The sequence below is a fragment of the Phyllobates terribilis genome, unplaced genomic scaffold, assembly GCF_046119375.1.
Source record: "Phyllobates terribilis strain yellow unplaced genomic scaffold, ASM4611937v1 Scaffold_9__5_contigs__length_417890890, whole genome shotgun sequence".
Taxonomy (NCBI): Eukaryota; Metazoa; Chordata; class Amphibia; order Anura; family Dendrobatidae; genus Phyllobates; species Phyllobates terribilis.
In genome coordinates this window covers 140,470,253-140,493,490 of record NW_027362769.1, presented here as the reverse complement: position 1 = coordinate 140,493,490, position 23,238 = coordinate 140,470,253, and the positions used below count along the sequence as shown (strand labels likewise).

At 45.0% G+C, this 23,238-nt stretch overlaps 1 protein-coding gene across 6 annotated transcripts in view; it reads right to left on the bottom strand.

Annotated features, from left to right (window-relative positions):
- Positions 1-23,238, bottom strand: part of RBMS1 (RNA binding motif single stranded interacting protein 1) — a 383,160-nt gene that overhangs the window by 147,518 nt on the left and 212,404 nt on the right. Inside the window, exon 1 of one of the 6 annotated variants that reach the window (XM_073647073.1) lies at positions 5,313-5,676. The exons of the other annotated variants lie outside the window; for them this stretch is intronic. Within the exon in view, the coding sequence (XP_073503174.1) occupies positions 5,313-5,363 (51 nt within the window). The 5' untranslated portion in view covers positions 5,364-5,676. Of the gene's footprint in view, positions 1-5,312; positions 5,677-23,238 lie in introns of those variants that run through there. 6 annotated transcript variants of the gene reach the window in all.

Sequence of the window (23,238 nt, the reverse complement as noted above, 5' to 3'; positions counted from 1 at the left end):
AAGCCAGGCTTAAAAAAAAAAAAATAAAAAAAAAACAAAACACAATATATCTATTCAAAACAAAAAAACAAGTATGAAACAAAAGCACCAACATATATTCTATTATCAAGCGTAATTTTTTTTTTTTTTTTTAATTGGTCTTTCTTTTATTTTTCAACCCAGGCTTGCTGACCTCTTTGTCGCCTCTTTTGAACCCTCCCCACCCTACAACCTGGGGTCATCAACTAAAGCAAACAGATTACAGAGCAGAAAGAAAGAAAAAAATCCCATGTAACAGTCAATGTTTGCAAGGGCGATAAGAGTTAGGGCCACTTTAGTAAAAACACATGGAGCGGACCTTATTAGTCACATTTGCAAAAGTTTTAGATCCCACAATGCTCTAATTGGATTTCCAGTAAATGGCACAGCTATGAATGTCAAGTGATAGATTTCAAGTACGAAGAGCCATGTATTCTGTTCATGCATAGGAAATGAATGTTTACTGCCAAACAAAATGTTCCCGCCAACCCTCCCTGCTGGGATGGGATTATGGACATTGGATATTTTGTCTATTAACTCAAGGCACTTGGAGTACAGTGGTTGCTTCATTGGCAGCTGGGACGCTGAATAGGAGGTGTGGTGGGAGTAGACGTCCTTCTCTGTCACCCTGGATAGAACCCAATGATATACTGTACATTTCACACCCTTTAGGGCAATTTACAGAATGGGATGTGTAGGACACACAAGTACAATTACATCTGTCAATTTCTGCTCTGCACATTCCTACAATATTCTGATGGCAGATAGTTGTGTAGGTACGCCAGGACAGATTGCAAAAATAAGTATATACAAAAGTGTCTACACCGTTTTTAGGTTTTTATAGTACGTAAAAGGTTTACCAGTTCCCCAAAGCACTATGTAGCGGGTCAACCTTTTACTTCCGATACAAAAGTAGGAACGTATTAGGAGAAACACTTATTTCAAAAGAGGAGATTTTATTTAGAATGATCCAAACAAAGTATTAACATATGCCACACAACTGGCCCCATCTGTCACACTTCCAAACGTAAAAAAAAAAAAATATTTCACAAAAAGGAAAAAATGTATACAAGTAGGAGATTCTTCAAAAATATAAAAAACTCTTTTGGCACATATATGTGCCCTATGAAAAATATAAGACATTTTCTAGCTTTCCACAATTATTCAAAATAAAAGTCCAACAGACCAAATACAAAACAGTAACAACTTTTGGAAACATTATCTACTAAAAAGTCATTTCCACTGTTGCTGTCCAATTGGTTACATTTTTTTTTAACCATAAATGCAAGCATTACCATTAAAAGATCAAAATTTGCAAATTGGAGTTGTTACATATTTTTGATCAACAGAGTGAATCTTATTATTCAATCCGACTGGTTGGAAAGCTTAGCATTGTAAAAAAAATACATTCTCTACAAAAATTCTACTTATCTATATTAATAACAGAGTTACTTTAAAAGATAAATTGTTTCTTTTACGCCAAAGATTAAACAAAAGAAAAAAACTCTAATTTTTACTTTATTTCTAAATCTGTTTTTAACTCCTCATTCAGCAATATTGGAGAAATGTTTTTGTTTTTTTTTAATCAACATTTTCTTGCCAGCATTCTTCTCTTTTTGCTGCTTTCTTACTTTTTCAGCCTACATTTTTCTTTACTAGAAGCATATGTTCCCATCAATAAAGGTAGACAGGAAATCCTACAGAATGGAAAGGACTTTACGGGTCAAGAAATCTTTGGCAATGAAGAGCCTTCCAGGAATGCATAATGTCTGTTCACATCATAATCTGCATTCTGGAACTTTAAGGACAGCCTTCACTACAGTCTTGTCAAAAGGAATTTAAAAAGGAAAAAAAAATTAAAAAAAATAAATTCCAAAAAAAAAAAGTCTATAAACCAGATCACTAGATGAGAGGATACAATGTATTTTATTAACTTGATATTCTAAAAGTATTAATTTACAAACAAGCCAATCTGTTCTCAACTAAATTCTTACGTAGGTACCGAGCAATTAAGCCCTAAAATGTGTGACCCCTCTAGAGAAAGCTCAGCACCTGTCATCTCTGGACACCTTCTCCATCTAGAATGCATTAAAAGTGTCAAGCTCCCAAGTGATGCAGAACGAAAGCTGCCATATTAAACTAGACAAAAAGACAAATATATTATGGTTATAAAGAAACGTGATACCTTCTGCTGGAACTGCATCACTTATGATGCAAGGAGAGTCCACACCCCTAAATGCACTCACGTTAACATTTAATAGGTGGCCCTCTGAAACGCGTCAGTAAGTCCGTACCACCCAGAATGTAGCAGATTTTTATTTATTTGTTATACTGTTTTATTACATTCTCCAGTAAGTCTGGTTTTGATTTGAACAGTCACGTATAAACAGCAGTCACGAGAGACCATCCCCCTCCACATTTATTCCCAGGCTATGAGCAGAGGGCAAAGCTGTCACCTCTCCCTTAATGATGAAACACAAGCACAGACTTCAAGGAGAAGTCTAAAATAATTAAAGCAAATATTTATTAATGGGCAGCACGGTCGCTCAGTGGTTAGCACTGCAGCCTTGCAACGCTGGGGTCCTGGGTTCAAATCCCACCAAGAAAAACATCTGAAAGGAGTTTGTATGTTCTCCCCGTGTTTGCGTGGGTTTCCTCCGGGCTCCTCCCACACTCCAAAGACATCCTGATTGGGGCTCACAATCTAGATTCCCTATGGGGACAGCGATGATACTGTCTCTAAAAGCGCTGTGGAATTAATGGCGCTACATAAAAGTAAAAAATAAAAGATCACACAAGACCACTTACTATTATGTACATACAAGCAACATTAACCGTCAAAAATTGAAAAAAATGCAATTTTTTTTTCCATTCATACTGACGATATCCATCTTGGCTTTTACCTATGCAAGTAAAGTTTTCCCTTATCTTTATAAAATCATATATAAAACGGTCAATAAAAAAATGATTGTGCCGGAGACTGTCACACGGATGAGACTTTCCTGGAGCAAGTGCAGGACAATACAACACAATTGATTGGCGACCCATCAACCCTTGTATGGAAACTGCTAGCCAAATGGGAACATAAAAGAGCTTTGAGACCAACGTCACTGGTACCCTGGCAGAATAATGCCCGCACATTCATTTTTGGCCCATTGCAAGAAGCAAAAAAAAAAAAATGTAAGTGCTGCTGATTCACAGAGCCTCCTGGGTCTCTGAATATATGCACTGAATCTTATCTGCATAGACAAGACTAGGCAGAAAACTCACATCCGCACACAGTACAGCCCTTCCAGTAAGAGGCCTCACCCTCAGCAGTTTTTTTTTTCTCTGCATCTCAATGGTGCTCAAGACAACAAATACAGGAACATAGACAACGTAAAGGGTGAACCACCTAATTAAAGAGTTACAGGTGGAGTGAGAAAATACTGTACACCCCAACTAACAATTTGCCCTTTACAGTGTAGCTACAGAGGGCAGGGTGTGTTTCATACAATGGCATTTTATGGGTTTTCCCTTTGTTGCACTGAATGAAGCAACAGTTTAAGTGAAAATATTAATAAAAACAAAAAGTAACAAATGAATAAACAAAAATGGCAACACATGTGTTTATATAAAAGTTTACTAAACAATATATCAACATTTACATTTGTTTAATAAAATAAACAAACTAAAACAAAATGCATCTCTAAGAGTTTCCAAATATATTGAAACATCTGTAACAATCTTGTATTCACCACTAACCATCCATACACAATCATCTGTACTAAGAAAATGCAACTTGGTGTTATATCCAAAATTTCACCCATACTAGTATGGATGGTTATTATAATATTTACTGGATTGAACCATGAAGATTGCATTGGATCTGGCAAGAGAGATTCAACAACGACATATTCTAAATGAGACAAGCCATTGCTGTAATAAAAGGCAAGGTGACCGCAGCATATGCCCCGAATATATTACTGTATCTGTGACATAATGAAGCGTACATCACCCACTGTTCAGATACATTGGGGAGAGCAGATCACTTACAACCTTCACTGTTCATATGATGAAGATGATCAGAGCCCATGGACAGTACACAGCCAGCAGGACATATGATCACAAGGATTTTCCAATGACTCAGGTTCTGCAAGGCTGGATATACTGAGTCTAGAAGAGAACTCTATAGTAGCACAGTTATAATTTATATACACACACACGTATGGACCATGCAGAATAGGGGATGTGGTTTATAGATTGTCACATTGACTATAGGGATATAAAAGGTCCATATATATATTTTTTTTTTATAAACCAGAACTGTATTTTAGATTATTGGAGTATATATAATCCAACTCTGTGTTGGACCTTTATTTTCCCAGTGTCCATATGTGACAATCTAGAAACCACATCCCCTATTCTGCATGATCCATACAGAAAGTTGGATGCTATATGTATTATATCCAGCAGATCTGATGGTATATGGTCTGCAACCATACAAGACCCAAGTATTTTGCCCACATACATACAATATACAAACTATATCCACTATCACAGTTAATAGACAGTCAGGACATCCCATACTGTATACCTATAGCAATGCAGAACACCAGTGGATACATGTATATCACACTGTATACAATCAGATCAACAGCCTATCCATCCTCATAGGAACTCATAAGATCACATCTGTACAATCAAGGCACGAAATCTGCTAGACATCCTGGAGATCAGTGCCGAGGATCTGATATTACAGATGTGAAGATCACAATTCTATAAAGCAATATGTCCTCCCCTCCAGGGTAACCCAGGAGATCACATCATCAGATCTGCCACCACATCTGTACAATCAGCCAGGCATCCATGAGATCACATGTGTATGATAAGATCTCCAACATGCCCTCCCTATAGTAAACACATCATCAGATCTGCCACCACCCTCATCTGTACAATCAGATCTGCAACACATCTGTACAATGAACCTTATGATCTCATGTCCTGCAGATTTCAACACGCCCTCCCTATAGTATCACTCATCTGTACAATCAGTACACGAGATCTGCAAGACATCAATGAGATCCTATGACAAGGATAAAAATCTTCCAACACAGTCATGAAAGCACATCATCACAGATCTGCCACCCTCCTCATCCGTACAATCAGATCGGTTGCATTTCCAGACAGGATATCACTTCTGCACACATCAGATCAGACCTGTATAAAGCAATAAAGATCTTTTATGCAGAAAGCAGGTCGTCAGATCAGAATTGTACGACCAGATCAGCAGATGTGATGACGATTTTCCTCACCTGCTTCCTATACGGGGTTCTCACAGGGTTACTGCTACTTGGAAAAATCATTCCTGGTCCGGGCTCGGATCCCGCAGCCTCGCTGTGCCCGTGTGTACCCTCCAGCAGAGATAAAGGCAACTTTGTATGTAAGTTTCCCCAAGTCCGCGCCGCCCGGGATGCAGGCGGCCACCGAGCACACCGGCTGTCTCCTGCACGTCTGCCCGCACAGCACGACACACGGCCCGGCCGAGCGACAACTGCAAGCCCCTGTATTATTATTATTGTGTGTGCCCCTGGCGCTCCGCTCAATTGGCCGACACTGTCATCAAAGCGACTTCATTGATCTGCCAGAGACTTCCCCGCAGAGCCGATCCCACCTACCACGGGGCGTACCAACACACGGCGCCGGGGGGAACCGCCTGACTACAGCGCCCATTGTCCTGCAGATAATCGCTCATTCAGTCTCTATTCACATACTTACTATACTATACATGAGACTGACTACACGAGCTGCCGATAACCGCCGAATCACCCCGACCAACTAGCGTAAAACTGCAGCAGCCTCTGTGAGCCACCCCCCCGGAGGGGAATGGTCGCGTCTTCCAGGCATACCACACATTCCTCAGTGCAGCCATCACCTCCTTCCTGTACTCAGCAGTGAGAGCAGCGAGCAGGCGGCTCAGAGAGGGAACTGCTGGGGACTGGCTGCAGCGCTGGAGGCAGATCTGGGGCCACAGAGATGGACGGCCTCCTGCTACTCTCATCCACTCTGCAGGCAAATCAGAGCACTCCTCAGCTGCTGCAGAACTGCTTGAGAAGCTCAAACCTGAATGCACTTATCCAACTCCTGAAAAGGGTTACTTCTAAAGTTATTATTTATTGGGAGCCCTGAGCAAGTCTGTTTCCTCTATGATGTTCCCATCAGATCTGGCACTCTGTGCAATCAGATCTGCAACACCTCCACCCACATAACACATCTGTACAATCAGATCTGCAGCGCATCAACCCCATAACACATCCATACAATCAGATCTGCAATACATCCACCCCAGAGTAAGGCTATGTGCCCACGTTGCGGAAAACTTGCGCTTCATTTCCGCATGTCCTTTCCCGGAAAAATGCATGCGGAATTTCGCAAGCGTTTATCGCACGTTTTTCGCGCGTTTTCGACATGCGGGATTACTTTGCATTTTTTATTGCATTGCAAAGGCAATTCCGCATGCGTAAACGCAAAATTAATTGACATGCTGCGGATTTTTAAGCGCATCAAAAACGCTGCGGAAAAATTTGCAGCATGGGCATAGAACTTGCGGATTCTCATTGGGGACCATGGGGTGCGGATTACCAAGCGTTTTACAAGCGTTTCCACTGCGGAAATTCCGCATTAAATACGCTTGCAAAATGCTACGTGGGCACATACCCTTACACATCAGTACAATCAGATCTGCAATATGTTCACCCCATAGTAACACATCTGTGCAATCAGATCTGCAATACAGATACCCCATAACATATACATACAATCAGATTTGCAATACATCCACCCCATAGTAACACATCAGTACAATCAGATCTGCAACACATTCACCCCATAGCAACACATCTGTACAATCACATCTCGTCAACCGCTACTCAGATGCCTCTTCCCTGTGCCAGTCATTGCATTGGTTGCCCATCCAATATAGAGTTCAATTTAAACTTATCACCCACAAAGCTTACCCACAAAGCGCTCCATGCTTCAGTACCCCCCTACATCTCCTCCCTTGTCTCAGTCTACCACCCTACACGTGCCCTCCGTTCTGCCAATGACTTTAAACTAAAATCCTCCATAATCCAAACTTCCCACTCCCGTCTCCAAGATTTCTCGCGCGCTGCGCCAATTCTTTGGAATGCATTATCCAGGACAGTTCGATTAATTCCCAATACCCACAGTTTCAAGCGGATCCTAAAAACCCATTTCTTTAGACTGGCGTATCGCCTCCACACACTATCTGTCCGTCCCAGTTTTCCCCCATATTAAAATCTTCAATTTCAGGTTCATACCAACCATGCACTTAATAGCCTCGGTCAGGACTGCACACATACTACAGGCGACCAGTCCATGTATTATTATTTATCCTATTTAGTATATCAAGGCTGCATTATACAATATATGTACTTTTTACCTTTTGTGTTTCCCCCATTTCCTCATAGACTGTAAGCTCGTGAGCAGGGCCCTCACTCCTTTCGATATGAGATATGCTTATTCTGTATTGTCTGTATAAGTCCCCCCTAAAATTTGTAAAGTGCTGCGGAATATGTTGGCGCTATAGAAAATAAAAATTATTATTATCAGATCTGCAATACAGACACCCCATAACATATCCATATAATCAGATTTACAACACATCTACCACATTCGTACAGATCTGCAATATGTTCACCCAAACATCTTTAATATCAGATCTGCAATACATCTAGCACAACACCACATCCATACAATCAGATCTGAAACACAACCACCCCATAACACATCCATACAATCAGATCTGAAACACAACCACCCCATAACACATCTGTACAATCAGCTCTACAACACGTCTACTTCATTATAAGATATGTGCAAATCAATTTTACATCTCATCTAAGCAATGAGATCTTTGACACATCGCACCCATAACATCTACACAATCAGGTCTGCAACACATCTTCCCCACAAACTCATCTATTCAATAAGATCTCCAGCTCCTCTTCCCTATGTAGTAAACACATTTTATGGCATCATTCCTGCAACACGTCTCACCCGAAACATCTGCAATACAACATCTGTACAATCTACCCATTCACACCACATCTGTACAATTAGATTTGCAGTAGCGTGTTCTGTAATAATCAGATCTGCTAGATATCCTTCTCTTCTAACACATCCCTGTTGGGTTCTCCAATTTTAAAATTGCCTATAAAACCTATTCATTGCAAAGAAGCAATGGCCACGGGAGTCTCATGTAGATGTAACCTTTGCAAATGTTACAGTCCTGTCCATTCTCCAAAATATAAATCTCTCAGTCATTGCAAATCTGGAACTTAACAAATTCTACCATTGCCTTCAAGAGAATTGAACTGATTGAAACTTCTGCAACTAATCTAAACCCTAGTTTGAAACCAATGTAGGACAGAGGAAAGTAAATCTAAGCAATCTGGAGCCTTCGATGATGTGATATAGTGGGACCCATTGTAGGTTTTGCTCCAAACATAATGGAGAGGAATTTAAAGATTGTATATAAATATAAAGGTTTCTTACCTTCTGCCATTTTCTCAGAAAAACGCTAAAGTTATGTTCACACGTGGTGCATAAAATGCAGCAAGTAGCTGTTTTTGCTGTGTTTTTTTCCAGATGTGATTTGTATACAGTGGACGTTAATAAAGTTAGTTTTATTTACCAAAAATGCAGCATTGTTTTCTGTTTTTTTTCTTTTGCAGCATCTTTTTATTACTTACCATTGAGAAAAAGGACCGAAAGAATTGACATGCTTCAGATTTGCAAAACCGCTGCAGTGTTCACCAACAAAAAAAAAAGAAAATCTCATGCAGATTTTAACTCTTACAGCTTTTGCTGGTCCTGTAAAACGCAGCTTCTTTTCCTCCAGAAAAAAAAAATGCACCAAAAACACCACATGTGAACATAGCCTTAAACTCACTATGAATATAACCAAGGGTATGTTCACACATTGTGTTTTTGATGCATTTTTTTTTCCCGCAGGCAAAACCTGCTCTCGTCAGTAAAGAAGCAACATCAATAAAGCAGGTTTTGCTGAGATTTTGCTGCGTTTTTATTAGTGTACATTTGTCTCTTATGCTTGCTGATAAAGTTTAGTGCATAAAAAAAATAACCTAATTCAACTTCATCAGGTTTTGGTACCATAAACGCAGCCAAACCTGATGCGTGTTTTGCACTACCCATTGCTTTCAGAGGGTGAAAAATGCTGCAAAAACGCCGAAAAGAAGGGACACTATGCATTTTGCAAAAACACAGCTCTGACAAAACAGTCTTGGAGGAAAAAAACAAAACAATGTGTGTGTATGAGATTTCTGAAATCTCATAGACTTTACTGGTACTGTAAAACACAGCTATGTAATAAAAACATAAAAAAATGCTGCAAAAACGCAGTTTGTGAACATAGCCTAAGGCGTTCAAAAATTGCAAATTTTTGAAGGTAAAATTTTATTGGAAGAGTTTTTTTTACTTCTTCCTGAAGCTTTTTTTTTGCAGGCATTTGATTTGACAGCACCTGGTTTGGAGCAGCTCCCATTAGAATATGATTAAAATAGACGACAAGCACTTTATTTTTTCTTGCTCAAAAGGCATTTTCAGAGTCTCAAGGTAAAAAAAAAAAAAAAAAAAAAAAAAGGTTCAAAGGTCTCTTTTTTCAAATTGCAAAATGTTTTAATTTCTATTGGAAAACCAAAAGAGTTTTCAAAGCATTAATGAAGTTTTTGGAGTAAAACAAAAAAAATAAAAAAAATAAAAAAAATTGTTGGAAGCGGTTCGATTTTTTTGGTTACTTGCAGGTTGCATGGTGATGCGTTCACCAGCGTTATCCTGTGCTGTAGCAGCAGTATAGGGCGATCTTTGGTTGTGTGATTTGTGTTGTGGCTAAAGCTGCAATCCCAGCACGAGTCTTATATGAAAAAGGGTGACAATATTCAGTGACTGACATCAGTCCAACCTTCAAAAAGTTCCGCAGCAGCTGCAAATAGCTGTACTGCACTAGACAAGTGGTCTTCATGGTGGCCTAATTGTTAAAAATCACACTAGCTTAGCTGAGGAGGGGACAGTGACCACCAAGGACAGCCTGCCCTTGGTAACCGATTGGCTGAAGTCCCCCCAGAGCTCATCCGTTTCATTTACATGGATGCTCCCCACCATATGTTAGGGACTTACCTGCCATTAAACATTATGCCTTTCCACCCTTAGAAAAAAACATAACGCCTTCTTGTAAGAAGAGAACGGATAGCGATGAAAACCAGTTGCAATCTGCCAGCGTGCTGCCTGCTGCTGCAGATCTATTATTTAATTTGCATAGGGGATAGACTAGATAAAATGGATTTATGGGATCAGTTGTCAAGGGCACGCTATCCCTATTAGAGGTCACATGGATTGCTCTGCTTTGAAATCCACAGACAGAAAAGGATTTAATTTTTTTTTTTTTTTTTCATTGCGAAATCCAAAACCAGCTGTAAGCTCACGGCCATGGAGGCGTACAAAAAACCCAAAACCCTCACATCATATTTATAGGTTAAAGAAATGTAGCTTGAGATTATACAACGACATGCTTTTCCTAGGCATAAATAGGAATATGAAAAACAGACACAATGAGCAGGCTGGTAAGCAGACCTATTGGAGCTTATAAGGTCACTGAAGCTGGAAATTAGATTAGTTTCCATACAGCGTGATATGAATGGTACAGTACGGGCACACAGGCAGATATTAATAATACCGTAATAAAAATACCTGTGGTTTTGCATGCTAAAAAGGAAAAATGGGTTTGCAACTATTAATCTTCCATCTCTGTAGCATTCTGGACTCATTTTTTTTAAACAATGCTGCAAGAAAACGCTGTCATAGGGGGACAACCATGCATAACTTGCTGTATCATGTCTATGCAGACAAGTTTGGGTCCCAGGAGCTAAGAAGTTGCTGTAATTTTTAGTGGTTAAAGCACAGCTCTTAATATATTGCAGTAATCATATTATATAGCACTGTGTACTTGCAATTTCTCATTTTACTTTTCTACCCAGCTAATTCTTCTCTTTTCTCTGCTTTATGTAGAAACAGGAAGTCTATTTTACCTGCATTTATCATTCCCCTCTTCAACTCCCCCTTCCAGGAATTTTTGCAATGATGACTCATGCTGGGAAAAGAAGAAGAAGGGGAGGAGAGAGAGAGAGAGAGAGAGAGAGAGAGAGAGAGAGAAGAAGAAGGGGAGGGGAGAGAGAGGGAAGAATAAGGGGAGGAGAGAGAGGGAAGAAGAAGGGGAGGAGAGAGGGAAGAAGAAGAAGAAGGGGAGGAGAGAGAGAGAGAGGGAAGAAGAAGGGGAGGAGAGAGAGAGAGAGAAGAAGAAGGGGAGGAGAGAGAGAGAGGGAAGAAGGGGAGGAGAGAGAGGGAGGGAAGAAGGAGGGGAGGAGAGAGAGAGGGAAGAAGAAGGGGAGGAGAGAGAGAGGGAAGAAGGAGGGGAGGAGAGAGAGAGGGAAGAAGGAGGGGAGGAGAGAGAGGGAGGGAAGAAGGAGGGGAGGAGAGAGAGGGAGGGAAGGAAGAAGGAGGGGAGGAGAAAGAGGAAGGGAAGGAAGAAGGAGGGGAGGAGAAAGAGGAAGGGAAGAAGGAGGGGAGGAGAGAGAGGGAGGGAAGAAGGAGGGGAGGAGAGAGAGAGAAGAAGGAGGGGAGGAGAGAGAGAGGGAAGAAGGAGGAGAGGAGAGAGAGGGAGGGAAGAAGAAGGGGAAGAGAGAGGGAAGAAGAAGGGGAGGAGAGAGAGGGAAGAAGGGGAGGAGAGAGAGAGGGAGGGAAGAAGGAGGAGAGAGAGGGAGGGAAGAAGGAGGGGTGGAGAGAGGGAAGAAGGAGGGGAGGAGAGAGAGAGAGAAGAAGGAGGGGAGGAGAGAGAGAAGAAGGAGGGGAGGAGAGAGAGAGAGGGAAGAAGGAGGGGAGGAGAGAGGGAAGAAGGAGGGGAGGAGAGAGGGAAGAAGGAGGGGAGGAGAGAGGGAAGAAGAAGGGGAGGAGAGAGAGGGAAGAAGAAGGGGAGAAGAGAGAGGGAAGAAGAAGGGGAGGAGAGAGAGGGAAAAAGAAGGGGAGGAGAGAGAGGGAAAAAGAAGGGGAGGAGAGAGAGGGAAAAAGAAGGGGAAGAGAGAGGGAGGGAAAAAGAAGGGGAGGAGAGAGAGGGAAGAAGAAGGGGAGGAGAGAGAGGGAAGAAGAAGGGGAGGAGAGAGAGGGAAGAAGAAGGGGAGGAGAGAGAGAGAGGGAAGAAGGGGAGGAGAGAGAGAGAGGGAAGAAGGAGGGGAGGAGAGAGAGGGAAGAAGAAGGGGAGGAGAGAGAGGGAAGAAGAAGGGGAGGAGAGAGAGTGAAGAAGAAGGGGAGGAGAGAGAGGGAAGAAGGAGGGGAGGAGAGAGAGGGAAGAAGGAGGGGAGGAGAGAGAGAAGAAGGAGGGGAGGAGAGGGAGAGGGAAGAAGGAGGGGAGGAGAGAGGGAATAAGAAGGGGAGGGAGAGAGAGGGAAGAAGAAGGGGAGGAGAGAGGGAGAAAGAAGGGGAAGAGAGAGAGGGAAAAAGAAGGGGAGGAGAGAGAGGGAAGAAGAAGGGGAGGAGAGAGAGGGAAGAAGAAGGGGAGGAGAGAGAGGGAAGAAGAAGGGGAGAGAGAGAGAGAAGAAGAAGGGGAGGAGAGAGAGAGGGAGGGAAGAAGGAGGAGAGAGAGAGGGAAGAAGGAGGGGAGAAGAGAGAGAGAAGAAGGAGGGGAGGAGAGAGAGAGGGAAGAAGGAGGGGAGGAGAGAGAGAGGGAAGAAGGAGGGGAGAAGAGAGAGAGAGAAGAATAAGGGGAGGAGAGAGAGTGAAGAAGAAGGGGAGGAGAGAGAGGGAAGAAGAAGGGGAGGAGAGAGAGGGAAGAAGAAGGGGAGGAGAGAGGGAAGAAGAAGGGGAGGAGAGAGAGGGAAGAAGCGGAGGAGAGAGAGGGAAGAAGAAGGGGAGGAGAGAGAGGGAAGAAGAACAAGCAGGATTTTTTTCCTTCTGTTTTCCCTTTGGATACAATATGCTGATCTTTTTCAGTGCTGTGAACATGGAGAATTTTTTAAAGTAAAATAATTGTCCAAGTCAGATTTTCTGTCTAAGCATCAAAATATATGCCTCCGAGACTACTGAGTGCTGGTCAGGAGGCTCGCGGCTTGTCCGGGCAGTTCAGTCCGTTCTCGGATGGTGAATATTGGACATGTAAAAGATTTCAACTTACTGGAGATTAGTGAAAAAAAAAAAAATATTAATTTCTCTGTAATTGTGTAGTGCCCACATATTCTGCAGCACATTATATTATGTTTGCATTGTGGCCAGATAAAAGGAGGCCAACTGAAGGGTCATTTCCAAAATAAGTTATCCCCTATCCACAAGATAAGGATAACTTTTTGCTTACTGGGAATCTGATATCTGGGACCCCTAGTGCCCTGAGAAAGGGGCGCACAAACTCCAGAAGCGAGTTCTGCAGCTTGGTCTTGAATGGAGTGAAGGTGCCCATGTTTGACCTCTGCTCCGTTCATTGTCAACGAGACTGCCGGGAAAATCAGAGTGCTAAATTGGACTTTCTCCGGCAGCCCTATAGACAATGAATAGAGTAGAGGGCACCTCCACTCCATTCAAGACACGGCTGCAGAGCCCCATTGTAATGCTAATGCCGGCGCCCCTGCACGGTTCCCCTTCCCATTCCATGCAGGGATGCCGACATATTCACCACTGCAGCGGCACAGTCACCTACCTGTCTTTCGGGACATGCCACTGCTTTCTGTGCACGACGCACAGACTTCCCTAGCTGCGTGCACATGCTCCCCTGCTCTTAAAGGGGGCAGCGCTCAGAGTTTGAAAATGCCCCCAGTCAATAGCTGGGAGGTATCTTGTATAAAAGGCACCCTCCCCAATAGGTAGGTGCCTGAGCAGTGTTCTCCCTTTAGTGAGTGTTTGTGCAAATAGTGAGTTGTCAGGTCCCAGTCCCTGTACATGAATCCTCTGGTCCTTATGTGGCCAGAGCCTGAACCCGAACCTTTAGTCCTTGTGTGGCCAGGGTCTGAACTTGAAACTGCATCTGGCGGTACCCGAATCATGAAACCGCATCTGGTGGTATCTGAACCTTGAAGCTGCTCCGGCGGTACCTGAACCTGCACCTGTGTCAGTCCCGGTTAGAGAGTTCCAGAGTCCATACTATGGGAGCCTGTTCCAGGATCTGAATACAGCCCTGTCTGTGACTCCATGTCAGTATCCGCTCTGCCTGAGGATCCAGAACCTGTGCAGTCTGAACAGAGTCTGTATCCTGTCTTGCCAAGTTACTCCAAGTCTAGTCCGTGTCAGCGTACCTGACCCTTGGGGGCTACCTAGGAGTGGTACCTGGCGGCTACCTGCCGCTCAAGTCCGACTCCACAGTCAGGAGCTCCAGGGAACACCAGGTAGCTCCTTAGCTTGGCCCCCTCCTGGGCAAGCCCTGCCCAGTGGGTCCATGAAGCACGTGCACCACCTGTATGCATGACACCCATTCTTGGGATCGCTAGAGGTCCCAGCAGTCAGATCCCTAACAAGCAGCAAGTTATTCCCCCCACCCCCCCACATCTAAAAGATCTGGGATAACCTGGTATTTTGGCAACAACCCTTTAACCTCTCTGTAGTTTTTGGTGTGGAGAATGGATTAGAACCCATGACCTTAAGACTACAGTGCAATAGTGATGACCATAGAGTGACAACTTTAATTAAATTTTTTTATTTATCAATATTTTGAACATTGATTTAAAGTTTACAGATTCACAGCATCTTCATTGCCAAGGAAGAAAGAACACAAAGTAAGAGACATAAGACAAGAGTCACCGGTGGATTTGTCACTGATGAAAACAACTTTAGGTTTCAGGATGATGAAACAGTGAAAAGGGGAACGGCTACACTAACTCACCTAACAATTAGCGGCCACTAAGTTTAGCTCTTACTCCCTAGGATATAATGCTGTAACACAACCTCCTCAGAGACACTCTCCTTAGTAAGCCGTATTCAAGTGATCAGTGTGCTTAAGATTATAAAACATGTACTAGAATATATTTTGTCTACAATGTATATGTAAGATATTCATACACTGAATGGCATTAAAAATAAGGTTTACTACTACTAGGCTCCATAAAAGGCTCAGTCACACGTTAGTGATTTTTTTTTTCAACATATGAGAAAAGTCAAAGGATCATAAGTGTTTTTGATCAGTTTTTACCATCAAAAGTTAGGTCAGAGATTCTTCAGTTCAAACAAAGTAAAATCAGCGGTAAAAATGACCCAACAATAAGATTTTCCCGGCCAAAACAATTAGTGCAATACACAACTTTCATAGTTATTAGTTTGTTTGTTTTCCTTAAGAAGGTGGGATAATATAATTTATTTTTATAATATTATATATAATTATAAATTTATTTTTATAATATTATATATAATTCTAAAAATAAATTATATTATCCCACCTTCTTAAGGAAAACAATGTACATACACACACACACACACACACTTACTTGTCGCCATTCTCTGTACTTTTTTTAATTTTGCTGGGCTTGCTTGTTGTATAACAGGTTGTAGCATTTGTTGATACCATTTTGGGGGTAATTGGTTTTTTTTGTGGAAGGTACAACAACTGAAAAACAGCAATTCTGGGAGTTCACCACATGGGTTAAATAACTTACATTTTTATAATCATTTTCATAGATTAAACTTTTGCAGATTTAGCGATATTTAAAAATGTAAAGAATTTCATTTCGTAAGGCAAAATTTAAAAAAAAAAAAAAGAGGGGAGAGGCTTTGAATTTTTAAATTTTTTATTTTTTTACTTCTCACTTCATTTTTTTTTCCAAGGGAACCCATCACATGGAAAAAAACACTAACCCCATATCTGCAGGTTAATAGGTTCTGAACCTGCTTGATGCTGGCACTTTTAGAGCCCCGCTGCAAGGAAGAAATTAACTTTATTCCTCCCGACAGGCTCGCTCTTTCAGCCATAGGGGTTGGCGCCCATACAGGTTCAGTCACTGCTCTGTGTATAGCGATTGTCAGCTGTAACCATGCTCCCTGCACGGACATGGCATCCCATAGTCTCCCTGCGACTGAGTCACTGCAAGTGCCGATGCACGCGCTCAGTGGCAACCAAGCCTGCTGTTTAACCATATAGATGCCGCTGTCAATCAAAGCTAGCTTTGTTTGCTCCAGTTACAAGCAGTACAACACAGCCGTCATCTGCTGCCTATAGAGCAGGCATAGCTCCCGAACCCAATCCGTGCATGTGGGCCCTCACATGGATGTACAATTACATTTGGTATATATCAAGGGGTTAAGACGCCCTAATAGGTCTCATTTCAGACATCAGCGTTGCTCACGCGTGTTGTATCAGGTTTTTTTTTCTCACGGATACAACACAAGTCTATGGTTCCGTGAAAAAGCACATTCAGAAAATGGATTGCATCAGTGAGCCGTCCGTGTGTTGTCAGTGTTTAACATTGCAAAGTATAGGAGAAGCTTTGTCATTTATTTATTTCTTTAGCCATCTGTGAAAAACACTGATGACACTGGTGCTATTTTTCATGTACGTGTGAACAAGGCCTTAGGGAGTCCAAAAACTGACCATTTTTAATTGGGATGCTGAATCAGATTTTTGTGCATATTCAATCCATGTGATCGTTTTCGCCATCCGCGTGGCTTTTTTTTTTTTTTTAATAATTAGGTTTCTTCCAATTAAAGAGACAACATTCGGATGAAACATGGATGACATGCGATTGCCATTTCGTGGACTCCATTTTGTTCTGCAAATTTGATCAGAAACAAGAGTGTTTTTTTGTTTTTTTTTGTCGACAATCAGTCTGCAAAATAAAAATATGAATGTGTCTAGCACCATAGACTAGAACAGATGAGGGATCAGTCTATGGGAACACAGATTATTAACTACATGAAACATAAGGTATACACGGACCTCCTCACCTCCCAAACAATACAAACATTAAAAACGTAATTTTTTCATCAAAACATTGTATTAAGCCAGCGTTAATATGGCACCACCTAATAGATTTGCCATTAAAGAATCTCTGAAAATGTACAGGATCTGTAGTGGCGGCCATTTCCGGCTTTCATTATCACCATAGAGATAACTAAGGGCCTTCCTCGGCTGTACAGTTATCGGCACCATCACCAGTATCCGGGCCATTGTAACGGTAACTGTCCAGCGTGAACGCAGAAATACATGAACAGTAAGAAAACCAATGGACCACGCATCATTAAGAATCATCTTTATTGGCGACATGTACAACATACAGCAGCCCACGACCCAAAACAAAAAGAGCTGTTGCCAGGCAACAATTACATACCCCACCGAATATATTGATGGAATGGTTTTCCTAGACAATCAGATCATCAAACCAATGAACAGTCTCAGTATTTTGAAGAATCATGAACAGGCTGTAAGGCTTTAACATTTCTGTTCAGTAATTTCTTAAAAGTGGTATTTCATCCTAAAATTTATGGTGTATCCCCCCCCATAAGTGTATAGTAAATGCAGTTCCCACCAAATCGGGCTTGCATGTATCTCAAGAACGGGGCCCGGTCATGTGTCACTTTCAATGGAGAGGTTGTCAGATTTCCCATACAAATGTAGGGCTCGCTGGTGGAATCCTAAATGCAATATATTTACTGGCACATCCATAGTATATGCAATAAAAGTACAAGTTGAATATATCCCTTTTCCCCCCTAGTACTTATCAGGGATTTCTCAAATGCTGAACATTATCTTTTAAAGGTGTTGTCTCAAGTTCTATCGTTATCCCCTATCCAACACTTGAGGGTTTGACTGCAGAGAACCTCTCCAATCCCAAAAGCCAGGGCTTTGAAAAGCACCATGTGAATGGAGCCATTGGCGGACACATACAGAAAAGGGCCCCTGTGCAAGAATATATGGGCCCTTTGCAGCCCAAGAGCTCCTAAAAATACAAATTGCACCTGCTTTGGAGGTATAAATGGGCCCCCTGACATCTTGGGTCCCTGTGCGGTTGCATAGGTCGCAGCAATGATATGTCCGCCCCTGAATGGAGCCATGGTTGAGCATATGCACATCCGCTGTATTTAGTCTTATAGGGAGTGCTGAAGAGTAGACCAGCCGAGTGCAGCGCTCCACTATCTCAGACGGTCCCATTAAGAATGAGCGGCAGTGTATATGAGCGATCACTGCTACATTCACACAGAGCCCTGGTTCTTTGGATCTGAGGGGGTCCCTACGGTTAGTCCCCCAGCGATGAGAGATTTATGCAGGGGTTTTTTGGCCTTTTTTTCCAGCTTTTGAGAGGTGTGAGGGAAAATCCTCTAGCTAGATTTACTTTTAAATCCATAGGAAAAAAAAAAAAATTACACATCTCCCCCGTTTGAGGTTTGGTATAGACCACTCTGTCCGCAAAAAGACACGGTCTCTGAAACAGACTGTAGGGAGTTAGTTCTATCCATTAAAAACACTTACAGTATATGTGAAAAGCTGACGTCTGAATGAGCCCTTGATTATGGTATTAAAAAGCCTTGAAAATGTCAATATAATTCCATTCACCTGCCTGATCGAATATTGGGCATGGAAAGAAGCAGCAATCAAGCCCGGCAACCTTTCCACCTATCACGTGTAAGGAGATTGACATATTGCCCGCGTTTCCCCCTTGAAGAACAACTATATTGTTATATTATGTGTAACATACCTGGCGGCGTCCTTGCATAGTGGTCCATCTCCCACTGTGCAAGAGCGCGCACTTGATCTCCTGTCCAGAATGTCTCTCTGGCTTCCCTCCATGCTGTCTGTTTGTGTCTGTTTCTGCTGCTTAAGGGCGGCGCCCGATCACTTCCTGCTTTTTGTACCTGCTGTGGGTCACACCCCTTGTGCGTCCTCAGCCTATTGCTGTCTGTCACCTGGTATATAGCTCAGCTGCTCCCATCTATCCCTGCCTGAGCATAGTGTTTCATTCAGTGTGTGCTTGCACTCTGAAGGTGCCAGGTCCCGTTCTGTGTTCTCTTGTCTGCCTATCCTGGAGGCTGTATTTCCAGGCCTGTCTGAACACGCTCCTAGCCTGTTCCTCCTGCCTTCTAGGGGCCGATTACCTAGACCTGTTCCTGTATCTTGTCTGACCTGTCTGAACACGCTCCTAGCCTGTTCCTCCCGCCTTCTAGGGGCTGATTACCTAGACCCGCTCCTGTATCTTGTCTGTCCCGTCTGAACACGCTCCTTGCCTGTTCGTCCTGCCTCTCTGGGGGCCGTATTCCCAGACCCGCTCCTGTATTCCGCTGCAGTGTTGGTCTCCTCCGTACACTCAGTTCCAGTCTGAACTCTCTCCTATCCTTTACCTGTTTTGCCTCTATGTCCGTTCCCTTCCTTTTTCTGCAGAGTCTGAACTCGTACCTAACTCCTGCTTGTTGTCTCTGTACTCCCGTTTGTGAGTTTGTGGTCCACTCGCTACTTCTCTGCTAGTACCCTGTGGGTGTCTGGCTCTTCCTTTCCCTTCCTGTCTGTTCCGTGTGAACAGAGCCCTGTCCCCCCTACTCAGCCTTGCCTGCTCTGACTCCTTTGCTCACCGCTCCGGCGGTTCTAGCCTGCTCTGACTCCTTTGCTCACCGCTCCGGCGGTTCTAGCCTGCTCTGACTCCTTTGCTCACCGCTCCGGCGGTTCTAGCCTGCTCTGACTCCTTTGCTCACCGCTCCGGCGGTTCTAGTCTGCCCTGCTTCTGCCCGCTGCTCCGGCAGTCCTGTCCTGCCCTGCTTCTGCCCGCTGCTCCGGCAGTCCTGTCCTGCCCTGCTTCTGCCCGCTGCTCCGGCAGTCCTGTCCTGCCCTGCTTCTGCCCGCTGCTCCGGCAGTCCTGTCCTGCCCTGCTTCTGCCCGCTGCTCCGGCAGTCCTGTCCTGCCCTGCTTCTGCCCGCTGCTCCGGCAGTCCTGTCCTGCCCTGCTTCTGCCCGCTGCTCCGGCAGTCCTGTCCTGCCCTGCTTCTGCCCGCTGCTCCGGCAGTCCTGTCCTGCCCTGCTTCTGCCCGCTGCTCCGGCAGTCCTGTCCTGCCCTGCTTCTGCCCGCTGCTCCGGCAGTCCTGTCCTGTCCTGCCCTGCTTCTGCCCGCTGCTCCGGCAGTCCTGTCCTGCCCTGCTTCTGCCCGCTGCTCCGGCAGTCCTGTCCTGCCCTGCTTCTGCCCGCTGCTCCGGCAGTCCTGTCCTGCCCTGCTTCTGCCCGCTGCTCCGGCAGTCCTGTCCTGCCCTGCTTGTGCTCGCTGCTCCTGCAGCCCCGTCCTGCTCTGTTCTTGCCCGCTGCTCCTGCAGCCCCGTCCTGCTCTGTTCTTGCCCACCGCTTCGGGCGTTCCCTCTCTGCTGTGGTTGTCTACCGCATCTGCGGTTCTGTGACCCAGTCTGTACTGGGTCTTAACCTTTCTGTGCTCCAGCCCGTCCTTTCGGCCAGTACCTCCCTGCCTGCATACTCGCCTGTATCCACCCATCTGCATACCTGCCGTGTTTGCTTATATCCACCAGTCTGTGCCAGCCTAACCTGCCTGTTCCTGAGTCCCAGTGTGTACTGGGTCCTATCCCGCCTGTGTTCCTACCTGCTAGTGCCTCCCTGTCTGCACTCTAGCTGTGCTTGCCTGTACCCCTCTACCTGTATTGTTCCTGAGTCCCAGTGTGTACTGGGTCCTATCCCGCCTGTGTTCCTACCTGCTAGTGCCTCACTGTCTGCACTCTAGCTGCGCTTGCCTTTACCCGCCTGCCTGCATACCAGTCGTGCCTGCCTATACCCTCCAGTCTGTGCGCCAGCCTAACCAGCCTGATCCAGTAATCCCTGTGTGGGTCAACCCCCGTGTCCGGAGTTTGACCTGGAGTAGCACCTGGTCCCTCTGCCCGGTTTCTCCCTGGTGCACTGGCGTCGTATGCCGTCGTGCCATCTTGGTCGGATCGGCCAGATACTTAGTCACGCCCCTCCAGGCACTCTCCGGTTCATGGTCCAGTGGAATCACTACAATCACACGCACACGCCGCTCAGCCCGGGCGTGTGCATAACAGCATGCTCAGGCCATGGTTCCCGTTGAGCCCCACGGCCTTCGCTCTCTGAGAAGTTTTCCAGCGAATACATGCATTAAAATAAATAAATAATTTTTTTTTTTCCTTTAGCTGAGTTCCAGGCGAATTACGCACCCGTCCAGATGGATCTATCTGCTCTCGTTCCCGCGGATCCGCTACGTTATTATGGGGATCCTAGACAAAGTCGTGCATTTGTGGAGCAATGCATGCTACACTTCAAGTTCTACCCTCTATGTTTTCCCACCGATCGGGTTAAGGTGGCATTCATTATGTCTTACCTGGCGGGTGATGCCTTGGAATGGATCAACCCCCTATATGAAACACAGGATCCGATCCTCCTGGACCTAATGGCCTTCCTGGTGGCCTTTCTAATGGTCTTCGATGATCCTAACCCGGAGGCTCCTGCTGAAGCTTCACTTCCCAATATCCCGGAGCAGCCCCAATGGGTAATGTGTGTGGGTAGCGCAATAGTCCTCCAGCCCAATGAGACTACTGCCCACCCGGAATCCTCACAGGGTGACTACGCTTTCCGGAATACTTCTCCCAACCTCAAGAGGCAGTCCAGACGTGCTAGACGTAGAGGCAAGCCGTCACGCCAGGGTCTGTCCTCCATGAGACCTCCTGACCCCAACCTTGAAGTCCCTACTGAAGCTTCATCTCCCTGTATCCCGGAGAAGCCCCAACGGGTAATGTGCGTGGGTAGTGCACCAGTTCTCCTGCCCGAAGAGACTTCTGCCCATCCAGACTCCACACAGGAGAACTTCCTGCACCCGGCATCAGATGCTTCACCCACTTTAACCGGTGTGCTTGTCCAAGGATGCTCCAAAGCTGTGGTTACCTCAGAGTCTGTGCACCTCTACTACCTGGCGGAGGACCCCCTGTTGCCTCCTGAATCCTCCGGGATACCACTCGATGACAAATGGAGAGAGAATTCTCTACACCCGGTACTCGATACTTTGTCCGCTTCGTCCTGTGAGCCTGACAATGGGTACCCCAAAGTGGTAGTTACCCCCGAGTCTCTACACCCCTCCGACCAGGCGGAGGACCTCCAGTTGTCTCCTGAACCCTTCGGGGTGCTACCTGGTAGCGAAAGGACAGAGACTCTCCTATACTCTGTACCTGATACCTCGCTCGCTTCGTCCAGTGAGTCCAACCTAGTGTACTCTGAAGCAGTGGTTACTCCCGAGTCTCTACACTCCTCTGACCAGGCGGAGGACCTCCAGTTGTCTCCAGAACCCTTCGGGGTGCCACCTGGTGGTAAATGGACAGAGACTTTCCTATATCCTGGATCTGATACCTCGCTTGCTTCGTCCAGTGAGTCCGACCTAGTGTACTCTGAAGCAGAGGTTACCCGTGAGTCTCTACACCCCTCTGACCAGGCGGAGGACCGCCAGTTGTCTCCAGAACCCTTCGGGGTGCCACCTGGTGGAGAATGGACAGAGACTTTCCTATACTCGGTACCCGATACCTCGCCTGCTTCGTCCAGTGAGTCCGACCTAGTGTACTCTGAAGCAGATGTTTTCTCTGAGCCTCTGCACTCTTCTGACCCGGCGGAGGACCTCCAGTTGTTTCCTGAATCCTCCGGGGTACCACCAGAAAACAGAGACAGTGACTTTTCCTCATTATGTACCTGATAACCCGTCTATTTCTTCCTGTGAGCTTGACAAGATGTACCTCGAAGCAGAGATTACCCCCAAGTCTCTGTCCCCCTCCAACCCGGTGGAGGACTTCCAGTTGTCTCCTGTACCCTCTGGGGTGCCACCTGAAAATATGTGGAGAGAGACTTCCTTGTGTGCTGTTCCTGGTACTCCACCCGTTTCGTCTGTTGCTAAGGGTGGCTGGATGGGAGGTAGCATTCTAGCTACCCAGAGGAGACCAGTTTTTCCGGTGGACAGGGGAAGTGATCTCTTCGAAGTGAAGAATTGGCCCTCGAATTCCCTGCGGAAGATTCTGGCAGGCCTGAAGAAGAGGGGGCGTAAGGGGGGGGGTACTGTAACATACCTGGCGGCGTCCTTGCATAGTGGTCCATCTCCCACTGTGCAAGAGCGCGCACTTGATCTCCTGTCCAGAATGTCTCTCTGGCTTCCCTCCATGCTGTCTGTTTGTGTCTGTTTCTGCTGCTTAAGGGCGGCGCCCGATCACT